This window comes from Mobula hypostoma, chromosome 9, assembly GCF_963921235.1.
Source record: "Mobula hypostoma chromosome 9, sMobHyp1.1, whole genome shotgun sequence".
Taxonomy (NCBI): domain Eukaryota; kingdom Metazoa; phylum Chordata; class Chondrichthyes; order Myliobatiformes; family Myliobatidae; genus Mobula; species Mobula hypostoma.
In genome coordinates this window covers 129,880,599-129,907,424 of record NC_086105.1, presented here as the reverse complement: position 1 = coordinate 129,907,424, position 26,826 = coordinate 129,880,599, and the positions used below count along the sequence as shown (strand labels likewise).

The 26,826-nt window shown below is 40.0% G+C and overlaps 1 protein-coding gene across 12 annotated transcripts in view; it reads right to left on the bottom strand.

Moving 5' to 3' along the window:
• mapk8ip3 (mitogen-activated protein kinase 8 interacting protein 3) overlaps positions 1-26,826 on the bottom strand; it is a 197,406-nt gene that overhangs the window by 122,332 nt on the left and 48,248 nt on the right. For 11 of the 12 annotated variants that reach the window (XM_063059137.1, XM_063059138.1, XM_063059141.1 and 8 more), the window contains exons 4-8: positions 25,079-25,173; positions 5,391-5,535; positions 3,258-3,492; positions 2,212-2,317; positions 516-634 (exon numbers count right to left, since the gene is read on the bottom strand). In XM_063059137.1, the coding sequence (XP_062915207.1) occupies positions 516-634; positions 2,212-2,317; positions 3,258-3,492; positions 5,391-5,535; positions 25,079-25,173 (700 nt within the window). The remainder of the gene's footprint in view (positions 1-515; positions 635-2,211; positions 2,318-3,257; positions 3,493-5,390; positions 5,536-25,078; positions 25,174-26,826) is intronic. The other variant, XM_063059145.1, reaches the window with a different exon arrangement.

Here is a 26,826-nt window from a genome sequence, read left to right as displayed (position 1 = left end):
TCAGTGACTGAAAAATCTCAAATCAGAACAATTGATTCAATATTTATGACACACATGTGACTCTGAATACAATTATGTAATGCTGCAAGTTAGAGATTGGAGAAAAGGTAATTCCTCAGAATGAAGACAAGAAAGTTGTGAGTACCGATAGATCAAATTATCCTTATGGACTTTGCATTACCTAGCAACAGGTGTCAGGGCCTTTGCCTTCTTGCAATCTGAAACCTTGACTAAAAATTATTGAACATCATGAAGGAAACATAATCAAACAAACATTTCCTCCCAGATGCAAAATATTTGAAATTATTCCATTTTACTGATCTTTAAAAATCAAACACTTTCATGTATAATACGAAAAATGCAACACAACAAAGAATTGGTTATTTATGAAAGATGTTTCAAATCTTCAGGATATTGACTAAAAGTCACTGAAAATTTCTATTGAGATCTTTTTTTTGTTTGTTAATCAGAAGTTATAAATCCAAGTGTACAAAATTAGCATGCGCTTGACTTACCAAGCAGATCTGCCCCCTCGTCCACATCTCCGATGACCTCTGACCCCGCAGTAGAAAGTTCATGGTACAACGAATCTGTGTTTATCCCAAATGCCTTATTTACAATTCCCTGTGTGGGGCTGAATCATTCAATTTACAACCATCAGATTAGAACATTGATGAACCTTCCACACCAGGCAGATAATCATCTAACAGCCCTGAACAGAGCAACCCACTGTTCCATACTAGACGGTCCTCCTGTTATCACTAACCCACACAATGCCTTTGCAAACAAGATTTACTCATATTCGGGTATAAACTGCTATCATCACCTTCAAATTTCACAAGAAAAGTAATGATAAGCAGAGGCATAGATGGTCACCGCCTTCTCCCACACCCCCAAATCGTGTTTCTTCCCCCAGCTGTTACATTAAATGGAATCTACGTGCAGAAAACTAAAGTGACAATAATAAATATAAAGCAGACCTGTATATAAACTCACCAAGAGTAACAAGGTAACATACTTCTTTCTTTAAGATTGTGAGTGAAAACCTACGTCAACTAATGTGACATTATCCCCCGGGATCAATAAAGTATGACAATGACTATGACTATTAGGGTCAACCATCAAATCTAAACACTCCATTCTTGAGGATATATATAATTTCTAACCACAGATAGCACCAAACATAACATTGGTTAATGGGCTTTCAAGTTATGCTGTAAGCTTTGTGGTATTCCCTTAGAGTAAAATGGAAATAACAAAAAAGGATGCACCATTTTAGACCATAAGACATAGGAATAGAATTAGGTCATTCAGCCCATCAAGTCTGATCCACCATTCAATCATGGCTGATTTATTATTCCTCCCAACCCCATTCTCCTGCCTTCTTCCCATGACCTTTCATCAAGGAAATGCCATGTTAAACTTTAGGGAGCAGCAAGATGACAGTCATATCATCCCTTGCCATTATTGCTACAAGTTATCCAGAAATGGTTGAATACTCCAGCTCTGGTGACAATCCTTACTCAAGGTTTGATGGGAAGCATTTTCAATAATGAAACTGTTACTGTTAATGGATGATGTAAATACATCAGTATTTTGTTCTCATATACCCCAATCCATTTGTTACTGTTAACACATTATATACAGGATCAGAAAGCATTGTGACTGCTATTGTAATTTGAAAGGAGACAATGGTATAAAAGTTGATAGGCATACTGACTGAGCCACTGGCAACGTTGCTCAATTATGTGATCTGGACTGCAGTCCACTGTACATAGATAGCATTATTCATCCAAGGTTTCCTTGGAATCAAAAGGCAGCAAACGTGCAGTCTGACCCTTATACTTTGAACAAATAAGTTTCAGTGGGAAAGGAAGCAGTGATCCAAGAAGCACCAACAACTTCTTTTAAATGTCCTGCAATTCCGTTTCTCTGCTAATCGAGACCAGGGATTTCAGTTGCAGGGCAAAAGTATTCTCCACATTACCACTGGCACGCTGGCCTTGTTCTATCCTTTAGAAGAGCCACATAGATCCTGAAACGCACAATTGCATCAAAGGTGGACTCAAAGTGTCTCCACCTTCTTTTCCTGACTACAGCACCCTTAGAAAAATGCAGTTTCCATCGGGTGAGTGTAAAGAAACCGCCCCTTCTGAGAATCTTCTTTCTCAGTCTGCACTTTCTGTTAATGTGCTCGATCTGAAAAACTACCTGTTGCCTCCACGTCCTTCAAAGCGTGGATCTTGACACATATCAAGCTCTGGGGTTGAATCGATTATCTCCTGAACGTCAGACCATTCGTCACTACTTCCCATGCCTGAAAATAATTTCAAAGACACAATTAGCTTCACCACAATGACGTCCTGCTAAGCCATTGACCATTATTGTTCTGTGTAAAAATTCCTGAAGTGTTGACATGGAATATCAGAGTATAAAAAGTTACTTACTTATATGACAGGAAAAGTGCATCAGGACGGTATAATGAAAGAAGCAGCATAGTACACAGTGAGTTGTTTTGCAGAGAGTTAAAAGATGAAATTTACTGATAAATGACACTTAGTTTGACATTCCTGATGCTAGGTATTCAAAGCATGTTTTTAATTAGGGTTACTTCCTTTGTTGAGAGTCCTTCACAAACACATTGGGGATGTCTCAGTGCAAGAGAAATATTGTTCACTGTTTCTGAATCAGAATTTCACCTCATTGCATATTCATTCATTAATAACGTGCTTTGCTTCTACATTTAAAACTCATTATGAGTGTATTGTAAATATAGGGATTCTGTACAGTCACAAAAAGGTGCTTGACAATTCTGCATCAGATTTAGAGGTATCACCATATCACAATGAATAAAGGATATCAACACATGCTAGATATTGGTATGCTGATCATATTTTTTTTTAAAAATAGAAAAGGTGTTTATCACCAAGTTTTGTGACCCGGGTTATAAACACCCAAGAGTAGCAATTTAAATCCACCAAAGCACTTTGATGGAGTATAACTGCAGTGTGTAAACGCAGGCAATAAGTTAACAGTAGAGTTCCAACAAATGTCAAAGAGTAATAACCACATGGTAATTTAACACAATAGCATGAGTGAGGCTCGATGGTCCTGTTACCAATCCAGCCCACCCTCCCTGAACTTGCAGTCCTGGCACTACATTTATGTTGCCCGCCGGCAAACGTTCCTGTGCTCAGCAGCGGCAATCCTCAACTCAATGAGCACAGAAAAATCAGGGAACAGGAGCAACCTCTCACCTATGCTGACGTTCCTCATCTCCTGGGTGACCTGGACCTCCATGTTTCTGCTATTACCTTTCGCCCGCTTTCGCTGGTTCTTGACCTTGGTGTCCCCGTTGTAGATTGGATTAGCTACTTCATTAAGTGGAGTGACAGCTGCAGATGGCACAGATGATGTTGGGGTGTTAGATTTAGTTCCTGCAGTACTTGGGGTGGCAGCAGCAGACGATTGCCCAGATTCTGATGTATCATCCTAGCACAAGAGAAGACCGTTATGCTGGTGGGCCTAAAATCACACCGATCATTTAAAAAAAAAGCAAACTATGACAAATAGATTCAAGAGTTATTAAAACACCTTAACTTGTTTCAGAATGCCAGGAGTCACAGGACACTGAGTATATTAAGAGTAAGAATCAGGTAGAAATTGTAACTAGTCAAAAATAATTGGGATCGCAGGTAAAAATATCAATATGATAAAAATTTTGCAATCAAAGATTCTATGAGAGATATGACTAGCTGCATCATAGCCTAGTATGGAAACACCAATGCCCTTGAATGGAAAATTGGAAAAACCATCAGGCTCTTGAACAAAGGGGATAACTTCACTTGCCCCTTCATTGAAAATGTTCTCACACCAATAGACTCACTTTCAACAACTCTGCACCTCATGTTCTTATTGTTTATTTATTTATATTATTGTTCCTTCTTTTTGCATTTGCACAGTTTGTTGTCTTCTGCAGTCTGCTTGAAAGCCTGAGTTTGATGGCCGTTCATTGATTCTGTTATAAATACTGTTCTAAAGATTTGCTGAGTATGCCCACAAGAAAATGAATCTCAGGTTTGTACATGGTGACATAAACGTTCCTTGACAATAAAATTTACTTTGAAATTTAGTAATGCCCATTTTACTGACTCCTGCCTTGTATCTGTCCCAATTCTGATTCCGTGAAGTTTGATGGCAGGTTTAGTCCTGAATGTTTTAACTCTGAAGACCACTTGCAGAAACAATGAGAATGAGTTGAGCAGCCACAGAATCACTAAAATGATCTAATATTTCAATTTGTGGAGGTATAGACTACCTGCTGTTTCATTCCTCTGTGAAGTCTCCCTTCCTCAGTTGCGACTAGTAGGTTTCTTCTTATTCAAAAGTACTGCCTGACTTTACTTCAAGGTACATAAAAGACTACAGACCCTCCAAAGCATAGTATTCTTTCCTGGGTTCCTGTCCTCTCAGTACCATACTTTTGAATGAAGCAGAAACTAAAGAACCCATGTGAACTCCATAGAACCTGTGCTATCTATGTTCTGGCAGGTAAACTAGATTCAAAAGTAGTAGTGGTCTTGGTTTAACATTAATTGGTTGCCAGAAATGTCATATTATTTGAATATGTCCTTTTTGTGCTTACAAGACAAATCATTACAGACCATTTCCCTAAATAAACCAGTAATAAAGAAGAAAGACCTGTTTTTAGATTTGCCAACATTTGCAAAACAATATTAAATTGTGATTTTTAAAAAGGGGCCAATAAACCCCAGGAAAAGATTAACCTTAACATCGGCTCTCATGGCTTCCTTTGCCCGTCAAGTCTCTCATAATGTTATGTCAAAATTGGTTTCAAACATCTGTTGTGGATAGTTTAATTGAAATTCAGATACATTACAAGCATACAGTTTACTCTCCATATTAGAAAGCTGGGACTAAATCTGATTGAGGCATCAACAGGGGAAAAAAAATATGCTGTGTTGTAAAATACTAAGAATGGACCCCCAAGGTTCAAAAGTAGTGAGAATAAGAAAAGATGTGTTTTTTTTTTACTATTATATCAGCAATGAAGTGGCACCATGGAGAGATGACTGACAAGAAAAACATAGAAACTCCACTAAAGTAAGAGAACCAAGGTACAATAAGATGGCATTTCAGGGATTACTTGTATCTGGACACAGAAGGTTGATTCCTTCCAAAGACTCCATAAAGTGCAGAACGTAAAAGACGTACAAAGCCCAGGGCATCACATTCTACAAAAGAGTACGAAAAGCCAAGAAGCAGCTTTTCACAAGCTAGTGGACAGTGCCACATTCCAACTTCACAGATTTTGACCGAAAACGAAGGTCCCGATGGCTCATTTTTCCCTGCATCCAGGTCTCACTCACCTTCAGGCTACATTTTGATGGAGGATGGCTCAAGTCACTGAGATGCCAGTTATCAGAGCCAGGAGTAACACGACCAACTTGCTGTCCACGCAGATTCCCATCCAACACTGGGAAGAGGCCCAAAGTATTTGGCCGTTCCTTCCTACTAAAAAAGGAAAACAAAATACAGTTGAATAATCCTACAAACCAAAAGATGAACGTGGACTTCACAAATATTACAGTTTTTATTGTGCGGATTTTTGTAATTTTTATAATTGTGCGGATTTGCTGATGGTAGAAATGAAAACCTTTTTAACACAGAGTTTAGCAGAAGGCCACACAGTATAGAACTCATCCAACATATCAAAAAACAAATGATGTTTTATCTTCAAGTTCTGGAATAATACACCATTATAAGGAACATTCATGATTAAAGTGGCAAGTTAAATGTCAGCTATTCCTCAGCTGGTTGCACTTCCAACTTGGACAAATCCTGCTCCAATGACTGGGCACAATAATCTAGACCAGGGGTTCCCAACCCTTTCTATGCTATGGACCAATACCATTAAGCAAGGGGTCCACGGACCCCAGGTTGGGAACCTGTGATCTAGACAGATATTCCAGCACAAAGCTGAAGAAGTGCAGCAACATGCGAGTCTCATCTTTAGATTAAACAGGGGCTTTTGTTAGTTGTAAAAGTACTTGCCACCATTCCGAAGAGCAGCAGATGTCCTTACTGTCCTCAAAAGATATATCCCTCAAAAGATATATATCCCTCAAAGATTGATATATATCCCTACATATCCCTCAAAAGATTGCCAAATTATTAGAGAACTGCTGCTACGGGAAGTTGCTTTTTGCAGATTGGCTAACAGGTTTCCAACATTACAAGTGACACATTTCTGAAATATTTAACAAAATAATCCAAATTTGTGAACTGTATTTTAAAAGCGCTTTAAGGACATTCTGCATTTGTAAATGGAACTGCACCAATGCCAGCTCCTACAGGATTAAGAATTTATAAATTAAATATCACAGCAAATGGTGAACAACTTAAGTTTCAATGGAATTTTGTCCTCAGAGTAACAGCAAGAGAGACAATCCTCTCTCTACTCACAGGCTGGTCTCAACAGTTCAATGTATTCTAAGGGAAGAACATTCACTCTGGCACTAATCTGAGCAAAGGAATATCAGAAAAGCAGAAAATCTGGGTTGTAACACAAGGTTGCTAAGCTGGCCCATCTCTGTATGTCACTACTCAGGTACTCTGCAGGGAGACGGTTGACTGGGTACTGAGAAAGTGTTTATGCTCTTCCTCTTAGACCCTTGGGCCAGAGGACAATTTGCTTCCACCCGTTTGTGGGTTCTAACCATAATCGCTCAGGTCAATGTCAGACTCTCAGGTGAATCAGATGGTGCTTATCCACAGAGCTGAACAACTGGAGAGGCTGTGTGATCCTTTGCCATTTACAATAGGCTAGTGGATTCCCAAAGAAAAGACTCCATGTCATCCATTTCAAACCAAGTCCTCCTTTCTCTTTTTTTTAAGCAGTTGTGAGCAGGGGTCCAACACAGGGTGCAGGTGTTGTTACACTTTAGTTTTGAGAACAGCCTCCTGCCCAGCTGATAAACGTCAAAGCTTGGAGGAGTGTCAGTTTCAGGAGTCTGACATCAGACATATAAACGACTTGCCTTGCCTATCTGAACTTCAGAGTACAACCAACGCTGGAAATGTTGGCCTGAAAGATACTGATGATGATTCACTTATCCTGTAGAATGTCCTCGGCTTGTGAAGGATTTTGCAAAATCCTTCACAAGCCAAAAACAGCACTCATGTTACTTCTCAAATCAAATCAAGCTCTCTGCTTCCACTGAAGAAATACCTCTTTTACAACTTATCTCCGTGGTCACCCTGCTTTTACTCCATCAGAGACTACTCCTCTCCCTTGCTTCAGGTTGATAAACTTCCTTTGTCTCCTTCTGAAGGGTCTTCTACCTGAAACATTATCTCCGCTTTTCTTCCCACAGTATTCCCAGCATTTTCAGGTGCTTCTCTATTGCTTTGAGGTGACTTCTGAGTACACAGGGGTACAGTGATCACTGCAGCTTTGCAGAAAACAAACTTAATGGCAGGTTGAAGATGGTCTTCAAAGACATGACAAACAAGGTTGTGAATTTGTGATAGAATATCCCTCTATCAAGTTTTCAGAGTTTAAAAGGAATAACATTTCTTTGGTGCTTTTGAATTACTTTTTAAGTATAGGCTTTACTGAAATACAAAAATACAGCCAATATACTGCTACAAAGAACAATGTGACAGTAAGCAGGTGGCCTATCCCTTCCTGTGGTCAATGCCTGGTCTCCACCTATCATTTCCTCACAAAGGTAACAATGAGTTTGTTAACACAACAAGTGGAGTTAGGAATGTCCCACCTTCCTCATCATGGCATAGCATACCCATTCTCCTACAAGATGTGCCATTATGCTGAACATTAATCTATGTTACATGAAATTAAATACAATTTACAGCGATGAATCAGGTTATTCTGTCTAATTTCTCCAATACTTTGCTTCTCAAGACCATTTCCCCGTTCCACCCAACATCCCATCAAAAATTCCTTCAATTTTTTTTCACCATGCATTTACCCAACTTCTCCATTTGGACATCTATGCTCCTTGCCTCAACTCCACATTCCAACTACTGTTGAGGTAGTTTCTGGTCCTTAATTCTAGTTTGGCTTGCTCCAAATATCATCATCGTGTGCCATGTCATATGATGTGGATGACCATGGTCTTCCATCTGTCTTTAACCTGAGAAGTTCTCATAAGATATTCATAACTTTTGCCTGTCCATCCTTTGATGCAACTCAATGTCAAGTGCTGTTGACCATGACTCTTTCTTCCATCAGTTTTTCCCCATCACTGCAAAATGCTCGAGCTTCTTTTTCCTCAGTACACATCCCAGAAATTCCAGCTACCATTTCCTGATCGATATCAGCTCTTCTTATTCTGCTTTTCACAACACTTCCTCACTTGTTACAGTCTTTCCACGATATTTTCATTACTCTTCTCAAAAAACACATTTCTGCAGCTTCGAGTCTTCCCTCATATTGCTTTGATATTGTCCAACATTCACTTCCATATGTTAGTGTAGAATGAATGTAGCATCACAACAGTTGTGTTTCGTATCCATAGAAATTATGTTATTCCTTACTATCTTACTCAAACGCTGAAACGTGCATTTAACAATCCCAATCCTCCTCCTAATTTTAACATCAGCCCTACCGTCAGATGTTAACATGGTCCCCAAGTAACTGCACTTTCAAGTTTGTTTAATTGTTTTGTTGCTCACTTTCAGTTTGTATTTCTGCATTTCTTTCTTCTTTGTGACAACCATACATTGTCTTCTTGCCGTTGACGGTCAATCCCCTCTTAGCACTTCCTAATACTCTATGTTAAACTTCGCACTCTTTCTTTCTTTATCTCATATTTCTTAGAGCTTCTCTTTAGAATTAGCTATCAGCACTATGTTGTCTACATATCGTAGGTTATTCAAACTGTATAAACCAATTATCATGCCTGGAATTCTGCTAATTTCTCTTAGAATCTTCTTGCTATAAAGGTTGAAAAGGCCGGTGACGAGAATACAAGCCTGTCTGTCTCCCCCCTTAATCTGGACAAAAATCACTTGTCTCATTTTCAACTCTCATTCCTGCTCTTTGCTCCCAATACAAATTTCTGATGATTCTGATATCTTTCCTATCCATGTCCAAATGCTGAAAGATTTTTTCTAATGTAAGCTCTGTATGCCTCACCTTGTCAAAAGCTTTGGCATAATTGATGAAACAGGTATACCTCTATATACCTCAAATATACCTCTTCATAATCTGAAAATCGTCTTTCAAGTAAACACTCCACTTCTTATTTTTGGAAAAAGTAGTTCTAGCTGGTTAGGTATAATCTCACAGTTTTGTCATTATTTGAGTAAACCACCTTTGCACCTTCTCCAATTACCTATATCCTAAATTTCATATTTGCAACACAGTACAGATTTGAGCCTACTGCACATTGTCGGAGCAGTGCTGCCAGGATAATCAAGGACACGACCCACCCAGCCAACACACTTTTCATCTCTCTTCCCTCCGGGAGAAGGCTCAGGAGCTTGAAGACTCGTACGGCCAGTTATGGGAACAGCTTCTTTCCAACTGTGATAAGACTGCTGAATGGATCCTGACCCGGATCTGGGCCGGACCCTCCAAATATCCGGACCTGCATCTCAGTTTTTTTGCATTACCTTACTTTCCATTTTTCTATTTTCTATTTATGATTTATAATTTAAATTTTTAATATTTACTATTGATTTATAATCCAGGGAGCGCGAAGCGCAGAATCAAATATCGCTGTGATGATTGTACGTTCTAGTATCAATTGTTTGGTGACAATAAAGTATAAAGTTAACATCTGTATTTGTGACTCGTTGCTTTTTCTACATTTCCTTATCATTTGAGGCAATCGAGGCCTACAGTGAGGCACCAAAACATTATGCATCTTCTCTTCCACAGCCTTCCTGATATGTCACAAAGCTGGGTTCAGCTGCTTCAAGAAAAAAAACAATCACTAAAATATATTCACTTCAAGGACAAACTGAATAGCAGACTAGTTTTACATCCCTCAACAGGTTATTAATGGTAGCAACCTGTTCATTAAAAAAAATACTCTATACTAAAAAGAATTGGATTAGGAAAAAATTGAAGAAAATGTTCAGTGGTACAGCGCAGCAAAACACTACAGAAGCTCTAAAAAACTAAAGGAACATTGAATATTATCATGCGTATGTTCAGAAATTGAACTGTACAAATCAAGCAGTGCGTTCCCATTATAGCCTTTAAATCGTAGTTTCCTGGTTCTTGCTGATAACCTGGGGATCTGTAACATAATTAACAGACTGAAATGTTTCATCAGAGCACTAGGATTTGGCATTTGCACTTTCCTCAGCAAAACTGGATCCCACAGCCATGATTATGTGGTTCCTCTTCATCTAGGTGCCAAGTTACATTCTAACTTGCTCTCACATCAGTCACAGCATCTGCCTGACAGAGCCAACAATTTAATAGAGATCAGGCTTTTTCCTGTCGAAATCTGCAACCCATTCAACCCAGGTGCTCAGATATGGATTGATGACTTCAGAACAAAGTAACTCTGCTATTAGACTCAAGTCTTTCATATCAGCCCCACAGTTTTCACCTGCCAAGGGAACACAAGTACAGAATTACATCACATTCACACAGCATAAAATCAGCTATTAGCCTCATCTGGCCCATGCTGGTAACTATGCTCCACGTGTTTGCAAGGTCCAAGTTCCAACCACTCAGCATTTAAAAAATTCTCCCACTTCCCTGCTGTGGCTGGCTTGCATTTCCAAACCAAATTCCACCCAACCTATCCGGGTATTTATCCAAAGGAGCATCAGTCATTGCCACCACAGCAGTCTCCTGATCTTCTCCCCCCAGGACCTACAAGACCCCCACCCCAATCCCAGATGTTGCACTTTGCTTCGAGAGTTCTAGTCTGAGAATGACAATGTACACCAGACAATCCAGGAATGCCTCAAATTATAATTTCAACAACACTTTAGTGCAATTTTTATCATGCAGATTAATTTCAAGACCTCTTAGCATTTCCATAGATATTGTTTTCCCCAGAGGGCAGAGCTTAGTCAAGATGGCGCTAAACAGCGACTCCTTTGTTTGCATCTTCAGAAGCAGCTCTATTTTCATCTTTAATACCTCTATTTTTCCCTTTCAGGGTGCTTTTGAAGACCCCAACCTGGAGTTACATGCTGACTTCGGTTCTTTGCAGGAATGGGACCTGCTCTCGCGGTGTCACGGCTGGCCACTATCCCACAGGCCAAGGGCACGGCCTAAGAGTCTGGCTCGCCTTTGGAAGCCTAGGACCTCGGAGCTCCGGAGACGGGCGGATCGAAGGTCGGTGTCCCGGACCGGTATGTCGTGGGAGCTGGAAGATCTTTGGCTGTGTGCCCAGAGACCCAAGATCTTTGGGCACAGAGCTCGGAAAAAGCAACACAACAGATTTTTAACATAGTAAACCAGCGAGTTGTTTGTTATGTCTCCCCTCTCACTGTGAAACAGAGACATCTCTTTCTCCCTTATTAAGGAGAGAGAGACCCTGTGGTTAGTCGAATTCCAGGTGAACGAGTAGTCTTTGGAGTACTGCAAGTCTGTGTCTTTTCTGGTGCTTGCTGCATACTTGGGTGCTCGGTGGCGGGTGCCAATGCTTTTCTTGCCAGTGGGGGGAGGGGGGAAGGGGGGGAGGAGGGAGGGATCGTTGCTTGCTGCCGCTTACGCGCAGGACGGTGGGGAGCTGGGAGGGGACTTTGAGGTTCTAACATCTTACTGTCATTCATTCTTTGGGGCACTCCCCTGTTTTCATCGATGGTTGTGAAGAAAAAAGCCTTTCAGAATGTATATTGTATACCTTTCTCTGACGTTAAATGTACCTTTAAACCTTTGATATAAAAAAAAATAAAATTAGTAGTGCAAAAGAGAGAGAAAATATACTGAGAAGGTGTTCACGAGCTTATTGTCCATTCAGAAATCTGATGGCAGAGGAGAGAAAGCTATTCCTGAAATGTTGAATGTGTGTCTTCAGGCTCCTGTACCTCCTCCTTGATGGTAACAATAAGACGAGGGCACATTCTGGGTGATGGGGGTTCTCAATACATGCCACCTTTTTGAAGCATCACCTTGTGAAGGTGTCCTGGATGCTGGGGAGGCTGGTGCCCATGTTGGAGCTGGGAGAGTTTACAACTTTTTATGATCCTGTGCAGTAACCCCTCCATACTAGATGGTGATGCAACCAGTTAGAATGCTCTCCACAGTACATCCGTAGACCTCTGCAAACATCTTTGGTGATGTGCCAAATTTAATTAGCCAGTACTTACAAGGACACCCGGACTGCACCCATGGTCAGTACCGGAACAAGTTCCTGAAGCCAAGATGAAACAGTGCTAACCATTGCACCACTGTGCAGTTCTCGACTTCAAATTGGTTTAACTTTCTGCATATTTTCTAAAATCCATTTCACATTGTATTGTTCATTCTGCAGAGTTCTCTCCCAAATGTTTATGAATTTGTCTTTCTGGTGCAATCTAGATTAGACCACAAGACTTAGGAGCAGAATCAGGCCATTTGGGCCATTGACTACGCTCTGTCATTTAACCATGGATGATTTATTTTCCCTTTCAACTCCATTCTCCTGCCTTTTCTTCACAATCTTTAAAGCCCTGACTAATCAAGAACCTATTAACCTGCACTTTAAATATACCCAATGACTTGGCCTCCACAGCCATCTGTGGCAGTGAGTTCCAGATTCAACATTCTCCAACTAAAGATGTTCCTCGTCACCTCTGATCTAAAGGGACATCCTTCTATTCTGAGGCTGTGCCCTCTGGTCCTAGACTCTTTCATTATTAGGAAACATCCTCTCCACATCCATGCTGTCTGTACCTCTTAATTCCTGAATAATTACTAGAATGGGTTTCACCAATGAAACCCATCAGTATCTTATGATTTATGTACAGAAAAAATGATTTTCTACTTATAAATTTTCCATACAAAATGCAGATTGTCTATGTCTTGGTAACAGAGCTGAGCTTTCTTTCGATAGTTTTTCAACAGCACACTTTCTAAGACACAGATGCTTTTGAAAAACAGAACCAAACATCTCCAGAAAGGTTTGGCCTAAAAGATGAGCATGCTTTCGGGATTCCAAGGCTTCGCGGCCCTGGGGACCAGCCAATTCTATGCCGGTGCTGCCAATCGAACCATTGACGGAGAAAACAGAACATCAGGAACAGCGGATCAGCTGTGTGGTGTTCTGTATTCGTGTTCGTTCTTTTTTTTCTCTCTCACTCACTCACTGGTGAGGACAGCTTGTTGTCAATTCTTGAGTCCGAGAACTGGGAACGAGCTTTGCGGCAGACTTTAATACCATAATCAGTGAGTTGTTCATCTTTGTTAGTCTCTCCTCTTGCTGTGAAAGGGGAACACCTCTCTGTCCCTTTATTAGGGAGAGAGAGAGCCTGTGGTATGTTGAAATGTCCGGTGAATAATTGGTTTTTTTTTGCACTGCTGATCATAGTCTTTCGTGGGAGCTTTGCTATCGCTTGCTTGGTGGGTAGAGGGCACTGATGCGTTTTTTTTGCTGAAGCGGGAGAGGGGCAGGGTCATTGCTTTGTTGCTGCTTCTGTATGGGAGGGGGGAATAGGGGGCTTTGGGGTTGTAACGTTTTACTGTCAGTCATTCTTTGGGGCACTTCTGTTATTGTGGATGTCTGTGAAGAACAAGAATTTCGGGTTGTATATTATATACATCCTAATATTAAATGAAACTATTGAACTATTAAGGATCCAAATTTTGATCATATTTGTAAATGAATAGATAAGACATTTCGGGCTGAGACCCTTCATCCTTGGTGAAAACGGTCTCGGCCCAAAATGTCGACCGTGTGTTCATTTCCACAGATGCTGCCCAACCTGCTGAGTTCTTCCAGCATTTTGTGTGTATTGCTCTGGATTTCCAGCATCTGTGATTATTTTTTGTCAGTTCAGCCTCATGGTACTAGAGTTTGACATTCCAATACCTAGTACAATCCTCTCATGATTTCACCACCCTATTGTTTACCATCGAGAAAGCCAGGCCTCATGTACATTGGTCTTTGGAGTGGGGTCTTCTTACAGACCAGCATTAAGGCAGAAATCTTCCTCAGGCCTAGCAGATTGCTCCTCTGTCTACCTTCACAAAAAATATTTAAAGAAAAGGTCATAAATTTTGTTGAGGGCCTCTAGCAGCTACCTCAAGAATCATTGTTTCAGACACAAAATAGAGCAACGCTCCCCTCATCTGCTCCTCTGAACTGTAGTGGAGTCCCTGCTGCCTGGCCTGGTGAGTTCCTCCAGCATTTTATGTGTGATCCTTTTACTTCATCTCTTCAAGAACTGACTAAATCCATTCACAAGAACAACTGCATACAAATCCATGATGATTTTGTACCACACAGTCGATTCTTAATCATATGCGAACACCAATATCAATAGAATAGACATTGCTACATTGAGTGAAATGCATATCATTAATTTATTGAGAAAGAAATAGGCCAAGAAGTTATTGGAAAATGGGTGAAAGATGACTAGAGGTATAAATACCAGCACCAAGCAACTAATGACCCATTTCTGTACTGTAAATTCTAATTAATATCTTTTGTATCCTTTTAATTAATATAATGGGCTTTTTAATTCACCTAGAGAACAATTACAAGTATTCAGAATGCAGAGGCTCAGAGACACACATCATAATAGTACATAATAATAGCTTATGGTTGTAGCTAGTTATGCCTTTCACTGTTTTCAGCTGTGCACAAGAGGTATTAAAACTGTCCCATCAAATGCGCATGGACCAGAGAACACACAGACTCCTTGGGAAGCTGTAATGCTTGTTCATGAGGATGATTAACACCTCCCATTGTGTTACTCAAGCACTGAGTTGTGCATATACAAAGCCCAATATGAAACACTTATTCAGTTCCCTAATTTATTCATTATGTATGAGATTATATTAATTGGCAATAATACAGTACTATTATTTCTTCGCTTAGCTAACTCCATTGCAGTAGATCTGATGTGAAATCTTTATTGACTATTCCCTTTGCATTCTCTGATCATCCTGTCATTATATCCCTGGCTACAATTTATCCAATTATTCAGACATCATGCTTTCAGGCAGAAAACTTATTTGCCTTATTTGTTTCTAACTGCTTTACGCAACATTCAAACCATTTTTGATTTAACTCAATAATACCAGAAGTAAAATAAAACTCACCCTTTGATCTGACTATACATCTGAAAGTTCGTTATTAATCCATTGTGAGTTTAAACAAAAACTCAGATTCTTCACTCAATTTATAAGCATTTTTCAGAAGGAGAGAAGCTTTAAAATAGTTCTACCAACTGTACATTTCTTTTCATTCAAATCTATTAAAATCAAAGTGGAAAATCTAAGCTATTATATTTTATCTGCATACTTGCATCTTTGTCAGGCAGCTTGGATAAACCATATTCAATGTTCATTCACTAAATAAAACTTCAAATGATTAATCATAACAATTCAACAAAAGTGTCAAGTCGGAAGAAATCTTAATGTTCCCAGCTCCAGAAGGAAGAAGGATGAAGCGTTAAAATAGATGGGTTGATATGACTAAACAGCATTTACCTTTTTCTCCATGGTTGGCGATGACTGTGGTAACACAGAAAACAGCCACAACAGCAGCAACAGCATAGCACAGAGAGCAGGACGAGAAGAACACAATTAATTCACACAGTTCAAAGGTCACAAACCAGCACAACACACAGCCAGCTGGCTACCAGCAAGAAAAGCCCCAACGTCACAGACAAAGAAAAAGCAAGCATTGCATAAACAATATTCTACTGCACAATGAGAGCATGAGTGTAGATATGCCAAGTCACAGATATCAGCTTTGATTTGGCCGGGCAAATGCTAAAACTTTAACTCTTCCTATTGACTGTTTTAAAAGTTAATCAACAAACGCAGCACAGGGATATCAAAATGCCTTCTTTCGTATTCATTAATTCAGGACATATTCAGCCAATTTTAGTTAGTAGAAGTGTTAATGTCATATGATCAACCTTCAATGTGTAAATTTTATATCCTTTTGGTTTACTGCTACGGGACACAGTAGAAATGTACTTAATCTTCTGCTTCTCTATTAACCCAGTAGTGACATGGGTGGAATTGTCCAAAACAGTAAAACAAAAACAATAAAAATGTCAGTTATGAAGGATTTTCTGTAATTACTTGGCATATCTACTGGAAGTCAGCACAAATTCAACAACACCCTAAATGCTGCTCTTTTGTCTGCACCTACTGGACTCAAGATATCAACACTGAATTTCTGCTAAGTAATTAGACATATCAGCCATTTCACATCATGGCAAAGGGTGAGACCTTTGAAACTCTCCCAAAAGAGGACATTTTGTACGCTAATTTTACATTTCAATAGATTACAGGGAACTAAAGGATCAAGAAAGGAATGATAGAATTACTGCGGACTATCCCAAAGATTATCACACACAAACTTGGCAGTAACATTACATTAATGTCGAGCCCAATAATTTCAAGACAATAGTAATTATCCGGAATTTTTCAGTAACAACATCACACAAGCAGATGTTGTGGGGTTTCAGTAGAAAGCAAAAGCCCCCCAACATTAAGCTGCAGATAGCTTTAGTTGGGGTGTGGAAAAAGTTCACAAAATTCCCTAGGAAACCATTTTAAAACTTGTCCTTTCTTGTTAAATATCAGTTAATATAGTTCTACACAATAGCAGTCATTCCATTTGCTAATATAATTCACTCCCATAAAGCAGTTTAGGGATGTTTTAATCTAGAAGGTTTTAAGACAAGTTAATAAATCAACATATCCTTCAGCAGTACCTGACACTCAGAGATAAACACTTCTGTGGGCTTAATCAACTTCACCTCATTTGGATGTTAAATTCACCTCAGCGTATCAGTCATTGGCCCAATGAGTGTCATCAGCTGCATCACAGTGAAGTTTACTCATGCAGATAAATCAAACTAACATACTCTTTGCTTTCAATTAAATCTGAAAGACATTTTGCTATTGAAATATATTTGCAATTCAGACCTGCGCAAGATTAAAAAATTTCTAAAAGAGAGCCTGTGGGGACAGACAGCTGCATATTCTTGCAATTGAATCATATTGATACTCTGGGGACAAAATAGTATAGATATTAGGACCTTCAGTGATTGATGTTGGCTCCAGGACTTCACATGACCAGCTTATGCATGCTGAGCTACCGCATTCAATCCTAAAATTTGTCTTTCTCAGAAAGTACCTACTACTGTGCGAAATGCTTTATATCAATTTTAGGATGATTCCTTGGAGTATTCACTTAATTGTTTAAAACTTGAATATTACCTAAGCTGACATCTTAGAATTTTAGAATGCCTCCAGTTAATGTGATCAAAATAATGCATACATCGGAGTTTAATTAAATGCTTTGGTCAATCAAATGGAAAATAAATTTGTACTCTCTCCCCCAGACCACAAGAAATGTGTTACATTGTCAGATTACTTTCAAATCATACCTTCTATTCTTAAACACATTAAATACTATTCCTACCATTGTGTCTTCCTGTTTATTTGCGTGTGCATGCACGTTTGCTAGATCTTCGGAAATATATTCCATGCTCTAGGAAAACTAGTTATAACTTTTAATTTTCTGCTGTGAAAAAGACTCATTCCTTTGTAGAGGGCAATGAAGAAACTGTTGGGAAACAATTCCTTTCATGTGAACGAAAGGCCCCACTTATTAAAGAAAAGGAGATGCATGAACTTCACAGACAATTAAACTAGGCTACAACAGATGAAGAACTAGGACACCATTTAAAATCAGCTATCTGCATGGAAGCAGGAAGATCAGTTCAGTAAAGACAAGGTGGGAATTGGCATCACTGGGGATGAAGCTCAGTCCGGCAGTGAAGCCTAACCATACCAGTAAAGGAACATTCAGTGTCAGCTCAGAAAACAGACTGGGCAACCAAGCAGTTCAATGAAGAAATAGCACTGATTCACAGAGACTAGCAAGTTCTAGCATTTGCTTTCTGCTTTATATTGAGTAAAAATAAAGGGTGTAGTGTGACAACTAAATTATCTCCGACTCTGGGGTACAACAGAGTCAGAAGGTTGAGTGTCAAGCCCCACTCCAGCAACTTAAGACACAAAATCCAGGCTGAAGATATGGTGCAATCATGAGGAAATCAGAAAGGAGCTGACGTCTTTCAAACACGGAGATGTTGAGTTGAAGCCTCTATCTGCTTTCTGGGAGATGTTGCATAAGACTCAACGGTACAATTTGAGGATGAGCCTTAAACTCTGGGATTGAATCTTTAACCACCTCTTCCTTGTTTTCTTTCTTTAAGAGAACTCTGTAAGCCTCTCATTTCTGCCCCAATGTTTCCTTTTGTGACCAAGCTCCAAACTGAGATTTCTTCTTCAAAAGGAAACAGTTGATAGGCCTCACTTAAATTCAGGGCCTCCCTGTATTACAGATGATCTGACACACAGAAATCTAACGATGCATTTTAAACTATTCTCAAGATAGTAATTATTTATTTATAGATACAGTACAGAACAGGCCCTTCCGACCCAACATGCCGCACCGCCCAGCGGCCCATCTATTTAGTCCTAGCCTAATCACAGGACAATTTACGATGTCCAATTAACATACTAAGCAGTACGTGTTTGAATTAGACCATAAGACAAAGGAGCAGAAGTAGGCCAATCAGCCCATCGAGTCTGCTCCGCCATTTTATCATGAGCTGATCCATTCTCCTATTTAGTCCCACTCCCTCGCCTTCTCACCATAACCTTTGATGCCCTGGCTACTCAGATACTTATCAATCTCTGCCTTAAATACACCCAATGATTTGGCCTCCACTGCTGCCCGTGGCAACAAATTCCATAGATTCACCACCCTATGACTAAAAAAATTTCTTCACATTTCTGTTCTGAATGGGCGTCCTTCAATCCTTAAGTCATGCCCTCTCGTACTAGACTCCCCCATCACGGGAAACAACTTTGCCACGTCCACTCTGTCCATTCCTTTCAACATTAAATTGTGGGAGAAAACCAGAGCACTGGGGGGAGACCCACACGCTCATGGAAAGAATGTGCAAATTTTCTTACGGAGAATGCCAGAATTGAACTCCGACACCCCAAGCTGTAATACATTCATGCTAACCACTGCACTACCATGGTGCACTTTTTAATAAGAATAATAAAATGCTTTGTGGCATTCATTAATGACTGTATGCTGTACATTTTCCATGAGTTTAATTGTGGGTGAACACTCAATAAAATTAAATTATAAAAAGTGTGGGCACCATGGTTACTATAGAAAAGAAACATTTCTGACTTTAAAGAGAAATCAGCTTACAAACACTTCTCAGGAATGGAACCTCAGGGACTGCATCTACATGCTTTGATGCTGTTCAAGTCAACATAGCCAAAACTAATTATCTGTAGACATATTACATTTCAGTTTACGGGAACTTGCTGTAATTTTGTTGTTTTCTTGCATTACAATAGTAACTAAAGTTCAAAATGAACATAATTTGCAGAAAACCCAAACATTTCCTTTTAGAATCAGATTTAGCATCACTGGCATGTGTCGTGAAATTTGTTGACTTAGCAGCAGCAATTCAATAATAATATAGTAAAAAGATAAACTACAGCAAAGATATATGTGTATATTGAATCATTAAATTAAAAACAGTGCAAAAACAGAAATAATATAAAATCAAAAAAAAAAGTGAGGTGGTGTCATGGTTTCAATGTCCATTTAGAAATCCAATAGCAGAGGGGAAGAAGCGGTTCCTGAATCGCTGAGTGTGCGCCTTCAGGCTTCTGTACCTCCTTCCTGATGGTAGCAATGAGAAGAGGGCATGTCCTGGGTGATGGGAGTCCTTAATAATGGACACCAGCTTTCTGAGGCACTTCTCCTTGAAGACGTCTTGGATACTACAGAGGCTAGTACCCATGATGGAGCTGACTAATTTTACAACTTTCTTGGCTTCTTTAGATCCAGTACGGTAGCCCCTCCTCCATAACGGACAGAGACCAAGTTCCAAATTTTGATTATATTTCTTCAAAGAACCTTTACCGCTTGAAAGGCCTCAATTGGAAACCTGAGGCTATGAATAAGATACACATTTCTCTTTCACCTTTTTATCCAAAGCCCAGGAATGAGAAACTGGCCATGGTTTCTATTTCCGGAGGCTATTTAGTCATTACAACAACAGCAGGATGACCACACAATTGAATTTGTGCCTAGCACACAACTTATGTGTTATTATGGTTAGGGGTTTGCATCTTCAATATACATAACAGACTATATTGCTTTCCTGTTGCCCAACAAAGACTAAAGTCCCTAACACCACTTCAATGAGCGTTTTGGCATTTAAAATATTCTAACCAGGATAGGAACTTGGGGTGAAAAGTGGGAGTTAAGAAGCCACATCATAACTTGGGCTGTACTGCAAGGAGAATACATTATATGAGTAAGGCTATCCGTGATGAGATGGCCAGCTAATGGATAAAGATTGCATAAGACGAACCCATGTTCTCTACTTAGAAGAATAAGAGATGCTCTCCTAAAAAGGCATAATTCTCTGAGAGACTATTTCTTCTGGCCTGTGAATCTGGAAACAAGAGGCTATGATTCAACTATTTTTGTACTGGGAGGCAGAATTTCCTCACTCAAAAAGTTCTGAATCTTCAAAATCTTAAACTCTGGATGTTCAGTCCATTTACCCCAAGCTGTGACAGACTTTTGGACTCAAATAGAAAGTGGGCGGAAACAGAGAGCCAAGAATGGGATCAGTCCACAATCCAGGCACCCAAAATTGGTGAAGTCGTGGACAGTGAGGAAAGACGTCAAATAATACAGCAAGACGTACATCACTTTAATCCAGAAAAGTGCAAGGTATTGTACTTTGGGATGTCAAATGCAAGAGGAAAGTATACAGTTAACAGCAAGACCCCTGGGAGCACTGATGGACCAGGACTTTGGGGCGAAAGTACATTGCACCCTGAAAATGATAACAATCGTGGATAGACTACGAAAGACTGTATACAGTACACTTGCCTTCACTAGTAGAGACATTGAGTCTAAATGTTGGCAAGTAACATTGCAGCTGTATAAAATTTTGGTTCAGCCACATTTGGTGAATCACATGCAGCTCCAGTTATTGCATTAAGTACAAAGTAAATTTATTATCAAAGTACATATACGTCACCATATACAACACAAATTTATTTTCTTGTGGGCATACTCAATAAATTCATAATGGAATAATAACCATAATAGAATCATTGAAAGACCTCACCAACTGGGTATTCAACCAGTGTGCAAAAGACAACAAACTGTGCAAATACAAAAAGAAAAATAACAACAGTAAATAAATAAGCAATAAATATCAAGAACATGAGATGAAGAGTCCTAGAAAGTGAGACCAGTTTAGTAATGGGGCAAGTGAAGTTGAGTCAAGTTATCACCTTTGGTTCAAGTGCCTGATGATCAAGGGGTAATAACTGTTCCTGAATCTGGTGGTGTGATTCCTGAGGCTCCTGTATCTTCTTCCTAATGGCAGCAGTAGGAAGAGAGCATGACCTGGGTGGCAGGGGTCCCCAACGATGGGTGCTGCTTTCCTGTGATGACGCTCCATGTGCTCAATGATAGGGAGAGCCTTACCTAAAATGGACCAGGCTATATCCACTACTTTTTGTAGGATTTTCCATTCAAGGGCTTTGATGTTTCCATACCAGGCTGTGATGCCACCAGTCAATATACTCTCCATCACACATCTACAAAAGTTTATCAAACTTTTGGATGCCATGGTGAATCTTTGCAAACTCCTAAGGAAGTAGAGGTACTGCCATGCTTTCTTCATAATTGCACTTACATGCTGGGCTTAGGACAGATCCTCTGAAATAATAACACCAAGGAATTTTAAATTGCAGACCCTCTCCACCTCTGATCCTCCAATGAGGACTGGCTCATGGACCTCTGGTTTTCGCCTCCTAAAGTCAATAATCAGCTCCTTGATCTTGCTGATATTGAGCAAGAGATTGTTGTTGTGGCACCAATCAGCCAGATGTTCAATCTTCTCCCATTTGCTCATTCGTCACCACCTTTGATTTGGCCAACAACACTAGTGTCATCAGCAAACTTGAATATGGCATGGAAGCTAAGGCATAGAGTCACAAGTGTAAAGTGGGTAGAGCATGGGGCTAAACACACAGCTTTGTGGTGCACCAGTGCTGATGGAGATTGTGGAGATGTCATTGCCAATCCACTCTGACTGGGGTCTGCAAGTGAGGAAATCAAGGATCCAATTGCACAAGGAGGTATTGAGGCCTAAGTCTTGAAGCTCATTGACTAGTTCTGAGGGGATGATAGTACTGAATGCCAAGCTGTAGTCAATAAAGAGCATCCTGATGTATGCATCTTTGCTGTCCAAATATTCCAGGGTTGAGTGAAGAGCCAGTGAGATGGCATCTGCTGTGGACTTGTGCCAGTAGACAAATTAGAGTAGATCCAAGTTTCTTCTTAGGCAGGAGTTGATATGTTTCATCACCAGCCTCTCAAAACACTTCATCACTGTGGATGTAAGTGCTGCTGGACGATAGTCATTAAGGCAGGTCACCATGTTCTTCTTGGGCACCGGTATAACGAAGCCTGCTTGAAGCAGGTGGTTACTTCAGACTGCCGAAGCAAGGGGTTAAAGATCTCAGTGAACACTCCAGCCAGTTGATCAGCATTGCAGGAAGAATGTGAAGGCCTTGGAGAGGGTGCAGAAGAGGGTCACCAGAATGCAGTTTGGTTTAAGAGTGTATAATGAGAGGTTGGACATACTTGGAATGCTTTCTGGAGCAGAGGCTGAAGAATAATTAGACAAAAATGTAAAATCTTACGAGAAGCAAAGATGGGTTAGACAGTTAGAATCTACATGCATCTCACCCAGGATGAAAATGTCAAATAATGGAGGAAAGTTTTAAGACAAGATTCAGAAAGCTTAAAGGAGATTTGCCAGGCAAGTTTGTTTTTTGAAAAAAAGAGAAAGGTAGATGTTGGGAAGGGGCTACCAGAAAAAGTGGTAGAAGCAGTTATGGCAGCAGTGTATTGGATGCACATAGACTGACACATGAACAGGTAGGGAACAGAGACAGCAACAGCACACTCCAGCATCTTATTCGTTTGCATCTCCATGTAAAAGAGGAATAAAGACTATGTGCAGGCAGATGGGATTAATTACACATGGCGTCTCACAGGGCCTATTTCTGTGTGTTCACATTGAATAGTTGAACCCTAACCAACCAACACCATTTATCTGCAACTGCATTCTAATGTTATTAACTCATTTGTTTATTTATATGGAATCAACTACTCCCAATATATTAACTTCAGCAATGAACAGGAATATTTGTGTAATACTGTTCAAGAAGAGTGTGTATCTGTGCACTAGCTCAAAACCATTTAAATGGAGTGGATGGAGCCCCATCCCATTAATTTCCTTGCTGCATAACGACACCCAGCCTCTATTCATTAGTACCTCACAACAGGCTATGACCACAAACCCAGCATGCTGATACCCAGCATTACTCCTGTTTCTTTGTGACAGTATCTCAGCTCTTTTTAAAATAATCAACAAATATACCTAGTAATTAGCCTCTGCTTTGATTTGGGCTTAACAACTTCACATTGACAATCTCCAGTTCCAAATAATCTTCTAGCATTCAGACTACCCAGGTCTCTCTGCATTGACCCCACTTCATCACAAGTTTGAATCTATTACCTAGACCAGTGGTCCCCAACCTCCGGGCCGCGGACTGATACTGGGCCGCGAAGCATGCAGGGGTGCAGCGGTAGCCGGAGCACACCCAGCATATCTTTAAGAAAAAAGTCGAAACAAACAAGCTAATTAATTAGGTGCCGCCCAGAAGCCAGTCTTCATTAGAGGAACTGAGGTAGAGAGGGTCAATAACTTTAAATTCTTTGACATTGACATTAAGGATCGACGCTTCTCTCTGAAAAGTGCCAGAGGATCTGTCCTGGGACCAGCACATAAGTGTCATTACAAAGAAAGCACGGCAGCACCTAAACCTTATTAGAAGTTTGTGTAGATTCAACATGTCACCTCGATCCTGACAGCCCTGTCTCTTCAGCCTGTCCGGGCTGGCATTTAAATTGACCAAACAATGGAACAGCTAAAGGCTCCAGCGCCCTGGAAAGAGAAGTGAACATCGCGTAGAGCAAATGAAATCAGCAATCACCTCTGATCTGGGCTGACATTTACGTGCCGGGCGGCACCTAATTAATTAGCTCGCTTATTTTGGCTTTTTTTTTCTTAAAGGTGTGCTGGGTGCGCTCTGGCTACCGCTGCACCCCTGAATGCTTCGCGGCCCGGAGGTTGGGGACCACTGACCTAGACTGTTGCCCAGTCAAGGATTCACCTACATTTCAGGGAAATTTTTCAATTTATTGAGTTTGGCTGCCAAGTGTTGAAATGAAACCTGCCCAGTTTCTAGGACAGTCAGTCAACTTCCAATGTCACCTTCATGCCCAAGTGCCAAATTGGAAATCCATCACACTAGTGCTAAAATAGTCCATCTAAAGCTCCACTTTGATCCTGGAAGTATAATTGTATATTTTCCTATACAATCCTAATAGAGCAATGACACTGAAGGTGATGTGATTACTTGACACTGGCAGAATACTGACGCAACATTCTTTCTACAATGAAACAAGGCTACTGCACTCTGCAAATGATGGTACTGTGCACAAAGACAATACAAGTTCCCTTACTCACTGAACCAAAGGCATTGAAAAAAAAATGTGACGTGATAACATCACATTACAAACCACACATTTCCAGTTACATTTTACTAACTGAACAGTTAATCTTAATCAGCTAGATATGGGGATCTTCACAAAGCTGCCAAATTATATCATTTTTAAGCCACTCTGTGCAGACAATCCACCACCTGCAACCTATCACAACAAAATAGCTGGCTTAAGACAATGCTTACTTGTTCCTGCCAGTCATCGTTCCATCTGACTGGGCATTTCCCCCGACTTGGTGCAGCTTGGACCGTTCTATGTGTTCCACGTAAGTTTGTATCATCTGCGAAGTGGAAGAATAGTCACATAGAACAGAGGAAGATTAATTCTGATATCCCAATGAATCATTTGAACACTCCATGTCCATAGCATATAGTGGTATATCTTGTCAGGGTCTTGACATGATGAATAAACCTCAAGAAATTGGGCGAGTTCCTGGAAACAACGAAACCCTCTGATCTTATTGTTATCACATATTGCACATTACCTTTTAAAAATGTTAGAGGACAGCAAATTTTACATTTTTCTATCCATTCTTCCATCTATAACAAGTGTTCCCAACCTGGGGTCCAAGGATCCCTCAGTTAATGGTAAGGCTCCATGGCATAAAAAGATTGGGAACTCTTGATCCATTACATAAAATGGTGCAGCATCAAGTTTTATTCATTTTTATATCCAAGATCTTGCAGTGCAGATTTCACCCCTTACATTATCATACAAGATAATAAAACAAAGTTGGATTGAATAGTTTGGAAAAGTTATGGGAATGACATGCTGTAATACAAAATAATAGGAAGAAAAATAGTATTCATATCCATTCTATAATCAGTTGTTGACACTGGCCATATTATCATCGGGAGGGGGTAGGGAATAGAGCTTACAATATAAATGTACTATCATGGAAAATTAAAAGGTTGAGTGAACCTGACAGTGCCAAATACAACAACAAAATGGAGGGTTGTCATGTGATAGAGCTGGTATCCAGCAATTCGATGCTACAATTTTATATCTGCTTTGATATTCAAAATCAATTGACTGCAAGGTGGTCATTAGAAAAGTTGCTCAACTATGTTAATTTTTTTTTAATCCTGTAAACATTCAGCAGGTCAGGCAAAATCTATAGAAAGAGAGTTGACATTTCAGTGAGGTGACCATCATCAGGACTAAGGAAAGCTGAAAACCAAACACAAGTTCCCATATTATTTTCTCAAATTTTCTTATGACAGAGAAACAGGCCATTTGGGCAAGCGAGTCTATGCCAACTATCAGAGCAATCCCCTCAATCTTATCCCACCACTTATTTCTCTATAACCTGTTCTCCATCACATGACCTTCAACTCCTCTCAATTTCCCTGTCATCCAGCTTCACTGGAGAAAATTTACAGCATGTTTCTGAGGAATTAGAGCACCCAGAAGAAATCCACACAGTCACAGGGTGCAGAGAACCCTTGTTCTCTCCACCCTTTGCTCTTCTCTGCAACATAAAACATGTTTGATTTCTAACTTTTCTCAATTCAGATGAAATGTCTTCTTTGAAACAAGCACTTATTTCACCACAGATGATTTGCTGAGTATTTACAGCATTTCCATTTTTGTTTCAAATGTTTAGCATCTGCAGCTTTTTTCTCATCCAAGCCTCCTCCTCGTTGCTGAGTCAAAGGTTGGGTAAATGAAATCAGCAGCAAAGTTTGAACCATTTTATCGAATTGAGCAGTACAAGCAAGATGAAAGGAAACAACATATAAAACATGAGAAAGAACAGGAGCTATTCAGCCCATGAGCCAGTTCTATTATTCAGAAAGACCATGGCTGACCCGATCTTTCACTAATGAACCCCAAAAGCTTTCAATCTGCTATTGCACAAAACCACTCAATTTTGTAAGAGTTTAATGACTCTCAGCCCCCCAGAGTAGAGTATTCCACAGATCCGCAACTC